Raw genomic sequence first — 15,261 nt, 5'->3', positions numbered from 1 at the left:
TGTGTTCACTAATTCCAGCCTCCTGGCAATCTTTCTGTGATTTCTTTAAATCACATCAAAGCTGCACTTGCCTGAGGGACTAAACACTTTCTTGTGGGAGACTTTCAATCCAGTTTGCCTTTATGGGCCTGAAGGGTCCTTGAAGTTCATGATCTTTCCTTTTCTCTTGGGAAAGGAGATAAAATTAACAAATTGTGCCTGTCAAGAAAGTTATATCAATATCTAAATGTTCCTTTCCACCAGATACATTATTCATATTGCAACAAAGGAGGAGAACATGTAACATTCATAAAATTCCTGTGGGAAGTCTCTTCTAGATCTGAAATTATGCTGCCTAATGGTTTACTGTTTCTATTTGGAAAACAGAAAGGAATTTGATCCTAAGTGCTGCCTCAGATGAGGTGAGGAAACGTCATGCCTGGCCCATTGTTTCCACTTCAGGTGAACGCTGGTTCAGAACCACCTTTGACAAAGTCACTCCTTTATCCAAGTGAGCAACTTCAGCCTGAGGACCAGGACAAAGTAGCCATTTGCTGTTACCCACCCGTTGGCAGAGAGCTGAAAGCTAAGTAATATCTGAATATTGTTTTGCGTGAGGAATAGAGGAATCTTAAAAATGCTTTGACTATTCTCTGTCTCTTGGCATCTGTGAACTTCTGTCTCATGTTTAAGAGAAGCACGGACACATTTAGCCCAGAAAGTGGTCTGATTTTGGCTGATCCTAAAACATCTCCTCCTGGAGTGCTTTTCCCCAGCCTGGTTCCTTCTCATCATTCAGCTCTTATTTGAAATATCATCTGAAAACATTATTTTTAAATACTACCCCTTGCCCTAGTCGCTGCATTTTATTTCCTTCCTGGTCTTATTTGCTTTCAGAAATTATTGTGTTTATTTTTTGCCTTTCAAACTGTGCCTCCACCCTTCCTTTAGAATTTAAGTTCCATGGGCTTCCCTGGTGGTGCAGTGGTTAAGAATCTGCCTGCTAATGCAGGGTACACGGGTTCAAGCCCTGGTCTGGGAAGATCCCACATGCCGCGGAGCAACTAAGCCCGTGCGCCACAACTACTGGGCCTGCACTCTAGAGCCCACGAGTCACAACTACTGAAGCTCGCGCACCTAGAGCCTGTGCTCCACAACAAGAGAAGCCACCACAATGAGAAACCCACGCACCACAACGAAGAGTAGCCCCCGCTCGTCACAACTGGAGAAAGCCCGCGCGCAGCAACGAAGACCCAATGCAGACAAAAATAAATAAATAAAATATATAAAATTAAAAAAAAAAAAGAATTTAAGTTCCATGAGGGCAGGAGCCTTGGTTATTTTTGGTATCACTCAGATCTGGAACATAGTTTCTAAATGAAGATTTTTAAATTATTGGATAACAGAACAAATGAATGAGTGAATGAATGAGTGACAGTAGATTATAAACAATGCATTTTTTCCTACAGCGTCTAGAATGATTGGGCATTTCAATGTATTAATGAGAAGAATGTTTCAAAGAGGCAATTAAGTTAAAAAATCTTTCCCAGACGGCATTTATAAGGCAATGATAACAATCAGTTTCCTCTCTTCTAGTGAAAAAACGGAAACCATTACCTAACTCAGGAGACATTTGAACATTTCAGTACTATCTCAGAAGCCATACTTCTCAAATGGCAGGACAAAGATCCAGTAAACACGATTCAGAATTCACTTTGTGCTGTGACAAAGTTAACATGCAATTCTGCAGCACATTCAAAACATTCACCAATTCTTAGGCATCTAACAAAAGAGATAATCTAAGAATGGAGTAAGCAGCAGGAATAGATTCATAGATTCTTGCAGTGTTTGCGCTGGTGGGTACAACAGCAAGCCAATGTTCTCAATCTCACATTTTAAGTAGCAGGAAATTGACCCATGAGGGAAATGGCCTATCCAAGTTAATACAGATATTTATGGGTGCCTCTAGGAACTGTTGAGTGCTATGGATTAGGTGGAATGCTAAAAACAATTTATTTACATTGTACCAAATAACCAGTATATTCAGTAGTAACAACTGCAACAACAAAAAAATCAACATCATCATGGTAAGTTTGCCTCTACGTAGACCAAACGGTCACTTGTTTTGGTAGAGCTCTGAATCAAGCTGAATAGGAAAATGTTCCAAACACTCATGATTTTCTATCATAGTAAACAAGTCAGAGAGTGCCCCAGCAGTGAGAACTGGACTGTCTCATCACTCCTATCTAATTATAGGAGTGATTGCAATCAAACAATTAAGGATGCATAGATTACTTCTTGAATAAATTTTTATTTCTTGGCCTTAGTAAAAGAAAAAAAAAGGTTTTTAACAAATTCTATTTCCAAGATTACTAGATATATTTTTGTTTTGCTTTTTGGAAGGATACTCTCTCATAGTGGAGCAATTAATTATTTTTTAGGGACATCTCTTCATTTGTAATAGAATTCAGGGCCTGGTATTCTGAGATTTAGGCAGTTGTGTCCAGGAAAAGTATGCCAATCATAGCATAATTAGTTAGCTGCAAAAAAAAAATAAGATCTTACAAACTGTTTTAGGAATCTGTCATTCCTATGGTGCAAGTAATCCCAGACATGATGAAGCAGACTTGGTAAATCAGAAGCCCTTCTCTCTCCACTCTGTATTTATTCCATTTTTACAACAGCTTTTGGTTTAATTTAATACATTATTGTAGAAGAAAGGGTCCATTAAACAGCTACAGAAAAGTGAGAATTACGTTCCTTTCAGGTTTTTTTAAAATTAAGCATTCAACAGTAGAATCCTTTAAAAATGATATTCAAATGATTTTTAATTACCACAAAGGCATTGAGATGTTAATACACTTTATATAAAAGAGAGGGATACTATTTCATTCGTCCTTTCCTGCCACAAATTCCAACTCTAAGAAAATTATTTCTTTTGATCCACTCTGATAGCATGTAATAAGAGAACAATAAAACATATGGCTCAATTACCACCGCTTCTCATCAAGCATGAATTAATGAATATCAAATTATTATTAATTGTTTTTTCTGGCTCCCTCTCCATAGGACAATGATTACACATTTCTGTATTTTAATAAGCATTAGTGTTTAACACTTTGTGGACCAGTGTCTCAGAGGAACAGATGCTTGAAATCATTATACAGAAGAATAACTCTTTACATTTATCAACGTTTAGGAAGTACATGATTATCTTTTAATCTCCCTAGTTTGTCAGTTTTTTACAACTGCCTTAAACTCCCTTAGAATTCCACCCTCTCTCAATGTTCCATATGCTTTCCTTTGAGAAGCAATTGCTATGTGCATATAAAGTAGTTTATAAGTGCAATGTCTCAATTTTAATAATAATAATAGTTCCTCACAAGATTATTGAATTTTCAATTCCTTAAGAAAAAGCTCTTTAAAAATCAAAGTTATAGATTGAGCAGTTAAAAAATTAATTTAAGCAGCATGGCACAGAATATAATAAATTATGATCACTGTAATTGACATATCAATGTCAGTGAGTAATATTTATAGACACTGTACAAGAAGATTCTGTATAACTGACAGTTCATTTATTTTTATAAGCCATCTGTAAATATAAAGTGCTATGTAATAGGAATAGATATAGCATGCTAAAGAACATGTCTTTGTAGTCCACAACTTTCATTATTTCTCATAGATCATTTATGAATCCAGATTTTGAAATGCATGCAAAGAAAACTTGACAAATTACGTAAATACTATGTCATATGATTTTACCCATTACCTATAAATGCAGGTCTTTCTGTTTTTAAAAAACATTCTATAAAACTTGTATCGGTGATAAACTGAAGGATGATACCAAGGTTAAATTGTTTAGATAGCCTATCTAGTTCAATATGCCTAACAAACACAGATTCAGGTATGTTTCTAAAGAGCAAACAAAAACGTGCTTTAGAATCTGATAATTTTGGAGCAGAAAGCGACCTTAGAAATCATTTTGTCCATTGCCCCTCATGTTACAGATAATAGCACAGAAATCTGAAAAGTTTAAGTGATTTTCTGAGGTCCATACAACTTTATACGTTAACATCTTTCTGCCAAACATTCTATCAACATTACTTTTGTACCTTTATAAAGGAAACATATCTTGCTCCCATGACAGTTTTATCAAGACTTCAATAACGTCTGTAAATCCAAATTATTAGGGAAACAAGGTGAGAAAATGGTAAATTTGTCTATAATGGAAACCGTGACACACAGCCTAATACTGAGCAGAGATGGACCTGGTCAAGGCTGACAATGCTCACTACCATCAGAAGCATGCTTCCTTTGACGCTGGGAACTAGAACCACTTGAATTTTTGATCTCTAAATCTAACCAGATACCAGATGGTTCCTTTTATGTATGTGACCTTACTGGAGGCAATTAGATTATTTATGCAATAGCAGAGTTGTTAATTCTATACCAGAGTCAATCTTTGGTGTAAAAGCTTTTCTATATGGTATGTTCTTACAATAAAAATTTTAATTCCTTAGTGAATGCTTTCATCTTGATTTTCATGTGCCAGAATTACTGAATCCACTTTGCTGAAAAATTTAAAGAAAATAAGTTAGATATACAAATTCAGTACAAAAATAAGCCAATAATTAAAGTTTTAAAAATAAATAACTACTCATCAAGGGGGTAGTGGTGGGTTAAGCATTTTACTTTCACCTCCTACTGCATTCATCACTGTGGCATGGCTTTTCGTCGTACCATAAATACAAAGTACCAATGCCCTGTACTCATATTTATGACATGCCTGAGAGTCATGTCTTGACAACTTAAATATACTATAAAAATGCACACAGGGAAGAAAACACAAAGACTTCTGAGTGTTTTGGTAACCACATCTCCTAAACCGTATCATGGACTCCCGGGACTGAAAGTTTTAGAGCTGCACCATGCACATCAAGGCCCCTTGACGTAACAATGGATCCTGATAAGGCTGCTCGATTAGGAAAAAAAAAGAAATATGAGAACTGGCTGGGGAAAGCAGAAAATAGAAGGCAAAGTATGAATATAATTAGCTTTGTTCTTGTCATTGATTCTGCAGCCTGATGGAACATGGCTCTCTGAATATTTTTCAGAGTATTTTCCAGATGTAGCCTCTCAGTACCTCATTAGTATCACACATTTGTCATTAAATTCCCTATTTTGGATCCCGTGTAAAAATCTCAAATGCTCCTTTTTCATTCACCACCAGCAGGAAACTTGCCTTTCACACAGTGCTGTTGACCAGCTCCCCAATATCATCATGGTTATTCTACCTACTTACTATTGAAGTAAAAAGTAAATGTTGATACTAGCTTTACAATGAAGTTTCATAGGATTTTATATTGCTAGCTTACTGTGCACTGTACACATCTTTTAAATCAACTTTTACAGCTTTCATGCTAAGCTTATTGAAAACATGAGTTAAAAATGCAGACCCTTAATGTTTCTTCACACAATATTTATGCTAATTAGGTGTCCAAATTATAGTAAAGTTGGTTTTAAAGGTAAAAAAAATACTCAAATGTTATGTGCAATATAGAATTGTACACCATTAACTCTAAATTTTCCGTTTAAAAAGAACATTAATATAGAATTGTACACCATTAACTCTAAATTTTCCATTTAAAGATAACATTAATATAGAATTGTACACCATTAACTCTAAATTTTCTGTTTAAAAATAACATTAAAAGGCATTTAGTATAATAACCAAATTACGTTTAAGAAAAGTATATTCCAGTGCAAATGTAAAGGTCATTCACAGAAATGCACTTCAATTCCACCGATCAGTAGAGCAAAGAAAATCTGTTTTTGTTTGGAAAAAATGGAAAATTTCCTAAAATAAATGACTTTTGCTTAGTTGTATCTATGTCTGGTCTGACATTAGAAGAAAATATAAATGTTGACTGATTTTTATACCATAAAGTGAAATGCCACCATGGTATCTGCAGCTGAATTTTTAATATAATTAAGAAAATACTTTTTAGTTTTGAAATCTTTCATCAATATCAAAAGTTCATTAATGTTAGTGATGGTTCCTTACAGAGCTTAACACTTACCTACAACTTGAGAGTAGCAAGGTTCACAATGTATTGTCTGTCTATAAATCCAAATACTGTCACCTGCTTGTAGGTTTTCCAAAGGTTGCTTGCATATTTCACACTAAACAGAATGTATAAAGTTTACATTATATATGAAGTTTAGATTCTTGGCGTAACAGGATTAAAAAAAAAAAACTTTTACTTTATTCAGTACCATCCTTCATAGCAACACTCAGATGAAGCCTCAAGAGAACCCAGAGGGAAAATAAGAGTATACTTACTTGTCTGTGAACCACACACCGAACTTATTTCAAATAAATCCTCTCATAAATCTCTCTACTATGGAGGTGTGCATTTCAGGGCATATATACCACTGAAGTTTCCACGTAACTCACAACAGAGTAGATATACATTTTCAGAAATTGGTTATGCCAAAGACAAGATCACCACTGGATATCGCAAACAAAAACACAAAGTGCATTTATTGTTTGCTTACTAAGGGAGAGCCATGCTGTCCGGGTATAGCGTCATTGAGCAAAACGAACGTCTGATCCTATGCAGGGTTTAGGGGGAAGTTTGTTTCAAGTTGTGTTGGTTAAAGAGGAAGGAAAGGGTTGACATCTGCCTTAGACCTGTGCTCACTGGAGCAAGTTCACTGCCAACTGGCTGACTTTCAAGTTCACTGACGCAAATTGTCATAGATCAGTTTGACATGTTTAAGCCAGTTCAGATGGTTCTCTATTATTATAGCTATAGACTAATCTGTCTTTTCCTAGGAGTGTGGGGACATTTTTATTCTCAGTAGTATTTTATAATTAAATGGAAATAAATCATCCAAAATATAATAAATGGAAATTATTCCTATTTACCAAAAGCAATAATCAGGAGAATTTTCTTCTTTTAAAAAATTTTCTGCATAATAATTTTAAATAAGGAGCTATAGACTAACTTTTGTTTTGTTGAGTAAACTTAATAATTAAAAGGAAATTTTACTGTCATAATTAAATAATTATGAAATTTTCAGATTATATTTTATATAGAATTCTATATACGATGGCCTAAAATTGGATTTTATTTGCTCAAAATGAGGCATCATATTTCTTCTTGCTTTGTGTCACTTTCTGAAGCTAATTTAAGGAGAAGCAATCAACTGTCAAAGCATTACATCTACTTGACTGAATTAGATAATCTGTATCAGTCATAGAATATCAGCACTAGAAAGGACCCATAGATTTAGGCTGTGGTTTTTAAACTGGCTGCCTGTTAGATCTATCTAAGGAGATTGTAAAAATACCAATGCCCAGCAATCATCTCTAAGATTCTTGATTTAATTGGGGCTGGTCCCAAGCATTCTATTTTTCTCCTAATCTCCCCAGACAATTATAATACGCATCCAGGGTTGAAAACCACTGGTCTAATCAGCTACTTCATTTTACAGATGAGGAAACTGAGGCTAAGCTAATTTAGATGATCGTCCAAAGTCACATGGCCTCAGTTAGTGTCAGTTAGAACTCCAGCTCAGGTCTTCAGGTTCCCAGTTAAGTGCTCACCCAGTTACACCAAAAACTATTGTTGACCTACGCAATGTTTTTGTGAAAAGTAAAAGAAATAGCATATAAAAACACAAACTGTGAAGCATTCTACTATGTACGCTTTATTATTATACTAAGCCACATTTAATTAGAATTAATCATGCTCTCAAAAGCAGACTGAGTTTCAACTATTGTTAAGCCCATTGGTCCTAATTTCATGATGTAAGGAGCTGCTAGCTTTCTTCTCAACAATTTCTTTGCCTTTTCAGATTTCATTATACATTTTATGTAATGCATGATTTATGAAAATGTTGCAAAAACTTTTCTAAAGAGAACAAGTGTTTATCTTTTTACAGATTTCAATCTGTAGGGTAAGAGTTATAAATGTGTCAGTAATCAACTTTTAAGCCTAAAGCCAAGAGAGTAATTATAAACCTTGGAGGTTTAGGCTGTAGAACTCTGAGAAATGTTTAAGTAGTGCATTATTAATGTGCGTGACAGTGTCTCTGAAAGCTTTAACTTCATCTCATATATTTCATTAAATAATTATTTTTATTCCAATCATTATGCAATTTTATATTAAGTTAAATGCAATAAACATAGCCTTACCTTGAAGCAAGTGGAATGGCAGCAAATTTGTAATTCATCTAAAATCATCTTAGCTCCTGTGCCCAAGGGTTTTCGACAGTAAGTGCATATATCCATTTCAATGACAGACCTATAGAGATGTAAGCAATTAAAAATAAATTTGTCATCATGCAAAAGACAGATGTATTCCCCATAAAGGCATATGGAAATGATATGTTAATTTTGTTGATACTGTAGTAAATTGTGTAAAAATCAAGGAAAGCTGAGGATTTACTTATCCTAGGATAGCAGGATAAGTGATTGATTCTTCTAGTTATTTCAAAATGATATCAAAGAATTAACATGAAGGAAAGTCTCAGATTATTAATTCATTAGCAATCAAAAGTGCATCTGGGCAGGACAAAGATGTTCACAGTTTTCTAACTGAACTAGGTCATAAGTACCCCTTGAAGCTAGAAGAGGGTTTTGAATTATTAATGTACTTATATCACAGAAAATTTATGCTGCAGATTAATATAAAAATTTAACTCTCAAAACATTCAATAGGACAAAAATAGAAATCCATTCAAGAATGTGTTGGTGAATTCACAAATGATGGATAACCTAGATTCTAGGGTCTCGAGTCACTAAAACGCTCCCCCATGCCACCTCTCTTGGTGTCATTGTAAGACTCAGAATAGTGGGGGCCCTTTCATGACAAAAATTCTCCAATATGATATAATCCCACCACAAATTTGATGGGGAAAAAAGAGCTTTGCTATTTACTTTGGAAAAATAATGTTCAATAATAAATAAATGATCCGCAAGTCCAAAAGACCTCGGGTCACGCCAGAGTCTTAAGAAAGGCCGATAACTACTTGATTCTTCTCCTTCTGAAAGGTCTTAGGACAGTCTTAAATAGTACCTTGCAGAGTTTACTAGTCTCAGGGTGTTAGCAAACAAGCCTGAAATTTCCAAAGTAGGATACATACCAGGGTGGTGAAGTAAAAATAGCTGAACTTAATAGTGCTAATATGTTTAATATGTGCAGTGCATTTTCCAAGCACTTTGCTTATATCAACTCTTTTATTCTTCATAACATCTCTGAGAAGCAGGTACTCTTCTTTCTATCATTATTTTACAGAGGAGAAAGCTGAGGCACAGAAGGGTAAGTCATGCAGCCATTGAGTGGTAAAGGCAGGATTTGAATGAAGGCAGAGTGGCCACAGGGCCCTGTGCTGCCTCTGGGCCTGCTTGAGACTGACTGGGCTCGCTGGGTTAGAAAGAACTAGTCATGCCCAGAAACCACAATCGACCCTGTCATCAAGCGCAGGACTAGAAGCAGAGCGGAGGGAAAGTCGAGGGGAGGAGGGGGTAAGAGAGGAAAGGGACTGGAGTAGATAAACCTTGTTTCGCTTTATACTCTCAGTCATTCTAGTCATCTCTTCTTCCCTTATGTATATAAATACATATTTCCCTCTTTCAATGATCTCTCTAGGTACTTGCTTACATATTCCGGGCAAATAGTTTCCTATGCATTTTTCACATATATGCATACGTAGGTACCCACACATTTAAATTTCCCATGTTAGACTGTAAGCACTTCCAGAGTAAAAACTGCCACTCTCTAGCATTCTTCCATTCCAGAGACACTGAGACAGGAACTGGGAATATAAAGAAGAGTGAGAGAGTCTCCTCCAATGAGAAGCCTTCTTTCCACTAGGGTAGCCAGGTGTGTGATTGGATGATCACCACATATTTATGGATGTGTGAAAAGAGTTAGGAGAACACAGCCAGTGGAGCATCTAATCCCTGGGGTGAAGCAGGAAAGGCTTGTCAGCATAAGTGCCATCTGAGTTAAAGCTTGAGGGTGAAGGAGCTCTCAAGGGGAGCTCAGTGAGGTGGGGAGGGGTGTGAGGGAGGTGTTCCAAGCAGAGTGAACAGGATGTACCAAGGTGCCACACAATGAGGGTGGCTGGAGTGATTGAACATCAGTCAATATTCAGCAGGATCAGGTTCTGAAGGCCCATAAATCATGTACAGAGGAATTTGGTATTTACCCTGTAAAGGGGCACTGGCCACTTTATGGGATTGATGTGCTTAGGTAAGAACTGGGGGGAATGCAGCTAATTTCACACAATGATCAACAGAAAAAGTTTGCTGGACTAACCGGTTTTAATGGAGAATTGACTTTTGCTCTGATGACTAAAAAAATTTCAAGGATCACTTGAGGAACAGGAGTGAAATTCTTCACTTTGAGAGCAATACTTTAATGTAGAATGTTTTTCTTCCTTAACAATAAAAATATGAGGCCAGGGAAAGCTCTGGTGTTGGTGTTACCCTTATTAAGATCATACTTAGTCAGGAATTCTCTGGTGTTCCAGTGGCTAGGACTCCATGCTCTTACTGCCAGGGACCTGGGTTTGATCCCTGGTCAGGGAACAAAGCTGTGCCTTGTGACCAAAAAAACAAAAAAGATCATACTTGGTCAAAGATCTTTTCAGAGCGTTATGAAAAACCTAGCTCTGGTGTTTTGGTTATCTAAGCAGTACTCATGGTGCTCCTGTAGTCACATCAAAGAGGTGTGACTTAAAGGCAAGACACTAAGAAGAGCCTTGGTAATAGAAGATCTTACAAAAGGGACAAAAAGAGGATATAATTTTGATGCCTGGCCCACCTATGTTTCCCTTAGTAAATGGAACATAGGTTTGTTTATTCAGGAATGATTTATTGCATATCTGTTAGGTGCCAAGGACTGCATTACAAGCTGAGGCTGTGCATAAAAATATGTTGTGACCCTCAGTGAGCCATATTTCCACCCCCTGCGATAGAGAAATACCATCAATAGAATACCGGACGTTTGCATTACCGCTGGTTTCCAGTGGTTGGATTGAAGTGCTAATTATTTTTATTTCTTCCGTGTCTGCAGGCCACAGTCTCATGAGTGTCACCTATTTACCCGACTGAGCATAAAATGGTAAAAGAGAGTAATCAAGAGCAAAAGCCTGAGGTCAGTTTAGCAGCACTAAATTGATGCTCATCCTGATATCCCCTTCCTGGGAACTGAGCATGGGCCCTAGTGGGTCACAGCGGCACATCCACACAGCTGTTTGAAAGGTGAGCTGGCTTTGGAAAACCGCAAGGAGGGAGGGCTGAGGGCACTGACTAGGGATGCAATGCAGCCTAGATGCTAATAATGTGGCAGTACTGGGGACTCCTGGGATCACCAACAGCAGAGACACTTGCCTGGGAGGCAGCTGTAAGGCACAGAAAGCTCTACTGGAATAAAGTACATCAAAATCAAAGAACAACAGCCAGGAAGCCAAGGAGCAAATTCCTAGATGCAGAGGTTGCTGTACTTTGTTCCACTCATACATTAACCAGTATAACCAACTGCCAGGAGTGTCATCTCCAAGTTCAATGGACTACAAGAACATGTACATATATATTTCAGTGCTATATACATAATGAAGATATGTAAATATATATTATATATAAATACATATACACATATATAATAAAATGTGTATTTATAAAGTATGTACACACATATTTATCTATAATATATAAAAATACATATGTTTATATGTGTGTGTATATACTTTTATGTACGGAAATACAGACATACTCACCTATCTGAAGTTGAATAAACGGTTTGTATGTATTTTCCAGAGATACTCTCCTGATATCTATCCTTTGGTGACTTACTAGAAACAAACACATATGGACATGTGAGAATTGGGCTATTTCCCTAGTATTGAAGTATATACCCCTAAGCAGGCAAGGAAGCACACAAACACCCACTCACACAGCCTCATGATTATTATTCTTTGTGATGTTACAAGCCAGGACAATGTACTGACTCTTTTTTTTTTTTTTTTTAAATCTGGAGAAGTATTGATATGCAAGAAACCTCCAAGTTGACATAAGTTGACATATTCACCAAGATAAATAAAGAATGGGGCAAGGAGAGTGCCAGAACAAGTGTAAGCAGGAAAAGCAGTTATTGTCTTTCACAAAGTTTATACTTGCACCTCCCTTATTTTTACTAAAAGAAAGCTATCTGTAGCCTCACATAAAGAATATACACAAAGCACGAGCCAGTGCAGGCAAACATAGACAGATACCATTCATGTAGAGAAATACTCCTGAACTTTTAGAGAAAGCTTTGGAAGTTTTTATATTTTCTTGAAAACATCCAAGAATCATTTAGAATGAAAGCAAAAATATTGTAACTTTTAAAAGTCCTTTGTTCCCTTTCTGCTCCAGTTTGTAAACGTCATTCTCTCCTGGAGACAAATGAAGTGTGCAGTGCACTAACCAGCTGGCTGTCCATAACTGCTTCCCCAGTACTGACACTACCTGGGAGCATATTAGGACCAGAAGCAATATGTTCCTATTATTTCATACAGTGAAGGATAACTCCATAGCCCTCACTTGGGATTTTTTAATGAGAAGTCCTTCTCTCCCTCCAAACTGCCCATAGGCAGACTGCTGTCAGAAATAGAATCTACTTTACGGAACACATAACCCACAATGCTAAATAAAAGTGTGCACATATTTATGCCTGATACATATAAAATTATTCCCATTTTATTGGTCAGAAAATTGAGACAGGAAACTGAAGTTAAGTAGTTTTGCTGAGACCACATAGTAAATGACAAACTAAGATTCAATCCCAACTCTGATTCTAGGGCCTCTGGTCTAATATATACTGCACTGTTGGTGTAGATTTTAGGGAGAATTGGATTAAGCAGCAAAATCAAAGTTGAGGTTGCATTTTACAAGGTAACTTACTTTGGGGTTTGAGGAATCCCTTTTGTGGGGGAGGTTGCTCAAATCGAACGCACCTCGAATTTCTGGGAGCCCCGCCCCCATACCCTGCTCTCTGGCCTCTTTGAAATGGGCGATGATTAACATATGCGTGCATATATCCACATCTGAATGCCCCACCGTTACCCTACCCCACAATTAGGCCAATTCTTGTTTTTATACTCCGCGAAATCGAATGAATTGTGAATCCCTGACCTTGTTTGACATTTTCCTCAACATCCATCACATCAAGCAGTGGATTTTGTGGGCCAGAGCTTATTTACTAAAAGTTATACCCCTTATTTCAGATTAGAGGTAAACAATAGTCGATAGAACCATTTAATTAAAGTGTGACTCCAAATTAGCATAGGAATACTTGTGTAATTTTATAAAGCTAATTATGGGCATGTAGGTTTATGTGACAACTTTCAAATAACTATCCTATTATGTATACATGCATTATATTAAAATATTTTTTAGTCCATTCAATGAAATTGTATGATTATTTGACAACTACTTAATAGTGGAAAGATTATAAAGAATTATATACTTATTTATATAAAGAACTCAATATACTCTTAAACATTCTGCTATTTGAAAAAAGCAAGCATACCCTAAAATAATGGCATTCCTTCTTAAACACAGATTATTTCAAAATTATAAAATATATATAGCAAAATACTTCAAATAAATATCCAGTACCTATTCTCCACATACGTCCTTGTGTACATAACAGTATCCTTTGGTCCTGAATGCCTGGTTTCAGCATTGGAGCTGCAATACAAACCATTTTACTTCATGTTTAAAGTTTGTTTACAGGATAACCAAATTAACAAGGCAATTATCCAATCCGATGAAAAAAATAATGCTCATATAGTCCTTCTAAACTATTACCTTTGAAATACGAATGTTAAAGTGGTATCAATCCATTTCTGCAAAATTTATTTATGTCTCCCATTTTGTCTTAACTTCCAGAAGTGTCTTGGCCTACTTCCAGAATACTATTATGAAAATCGGTCACTCAGTAAGTCTGTTGTAGGGCTTCCCTGGTGGCGCAGTGGTTGAGAGTCCGCCTGCCGATGCAGGGGACACGGGTTCGTGCCCCGGGCCGGGAAAATCCCACATGCCGCGGAGGGGCTGGGCCCGTGAGCCATGGCCGCTGAGCCTGCGCGTCCGGAGCCTGTGCTCCGCAACGGGAGAGGCCACAACAGTGAGAGGCCCGCGTACCGCAAAAAATAAATAAATAAATAAAATAAATAAATAAGTCTGTTGTAGAGCACGATGATTATTTTGAATATTCCTGTAACATGTTTTAGTGTCTATTTCCCTGATGTCCCATTCATATTTCCAAACCATTGCTTTCCCCACAAATCTCAAGCAAAAAGTGGACCTTAATTAACGAACATGATAACATCTGATTTAATGAAACCTTTAAATCTACTTAAAGAATGTCAATGCCAATGTCTCAATCATGCTTTTTTAAAAAAATTATAGACTTTTTAAGGAAAAATCACAGTTTACACTCATTATTCATAATTGACAACTTACCAGTGACCAAGTTGTTTACTCAACACCTTTGTATAAGCCTGCTTAGCCACTGGTAAAATTAAAAATTTCTGCATTTCAAAGGAAGGATCAGGTTGTATGTGGATGTTTTCTTTAAAAAGCAGAAGGAGAAAAAAAAAAACAAAAAACAGAAGAATACTCCTGTCAGTTGTTTTATAATTGACCACAGTACCTGAGCGTCTTCTGTGCTTCATAAGAGTAGGCAGTGGTTCTAGAAGATGGGTTGATTAAAGCCTCAGTAGACTCACTAACTTGGCCATCTTGCCTGAGAAAGCAAATGCAAATATTTGGCACTTAAAATCAAGGCCACCTAGAAGGTTTTTGTTTTATTAAAATTCTGTTCAATGAACTTGTTTTAATATACAGTGAACCTCTTTCTTGTTTGCCTGGTTTCTGCACAGATACACAAATAGAATACATGTACGACTTTACTCCTCCACAGAGACCACTATCTTACCTTTAGGAATCATCTACAGGCATGTGTCACATTATCTAACACTGAGACAGAATACTTTTTTACCAAGGGCAGGAACCATCTGAAATTGGTTCCAGTAACATTTTCACAGCAGCAGTGCCATTTTAGAAAGTTTTTCATGTACAACATATCTGACAGTTTATCAGTTTAATGAAAATTATCCAGGGGTTCCTTTGAGAAATTCCAGTTTCCATTTTGTTTTTAATGGAAAGCAGTACTTTGAAGATTGCAAAAGAACTTTGACCTAGATTTCTGCTAATCTAAA

At 36.5% G+C, this 15,261-nt stretch overlaps 1 protein-coding gene across 4 annotated transcripts in view; it reads right to left on the bottom strand.

Moving 5' to 3' along the window:
* Window positions 1–2,061: 2,061 nt before the first annotated feature.
* Window positions 2,062–15,261, bottom strand: part of SCEL (sciellin) — a 340,495-nt gene continuing 327,295 nt past the window's right edge. For all 4 annotated transcript variants that reach the window (XM_055089467.1, XM_055089466.1, XM_055089464.1 and 1 more), the window contains 6 exons: window positions 14,694–14,786; window positions 13,658–13,729; window positions 11,776–11,850; window positions 8,186–8,294; window positions 6,063–6,165; window positions 2,062–4,553 (listed from right to left, as the gene is read on the bottom strand). In XM_055089467.1, coding sequence (XP_054945442.1) covers window positions 4,537–4,553; window positions 6,063–6,165; window positions 8,186–8,294; window positions 11,776–11,850; window positions 13,658–13,729; window positions 14,694–14,786 — 469 coding nt within the window. In that variant the 3' untranslated portion in view covers window positions 2,062–4,536. The remainder of the gene's footprint in view (window positions 4,554–6,062; window positions 6,166–8,185; window positions 8,295–11,775; window positions 11,851–13,657; window positions 13,730–14,693; window positions 14,787–15,261) is intronic.

Source organism: Physeter macrocephalus, chromosome 13, assembly GCF_002837175.3.
Source record: "Physeter macrocephalus isolate SW-GA chromosome 13, ASM283717v5, whole genome shotgun sequence".
Lineage (NCBI taxonomy): Eukaryota > Metazoa > Chordata > Mammalia > Artiodactyla > Physeteridae > Physeter > Physeter macrocephalus.
This window is presented reverse-complemented; position numbering and strand designations above follow the sequence as displayed.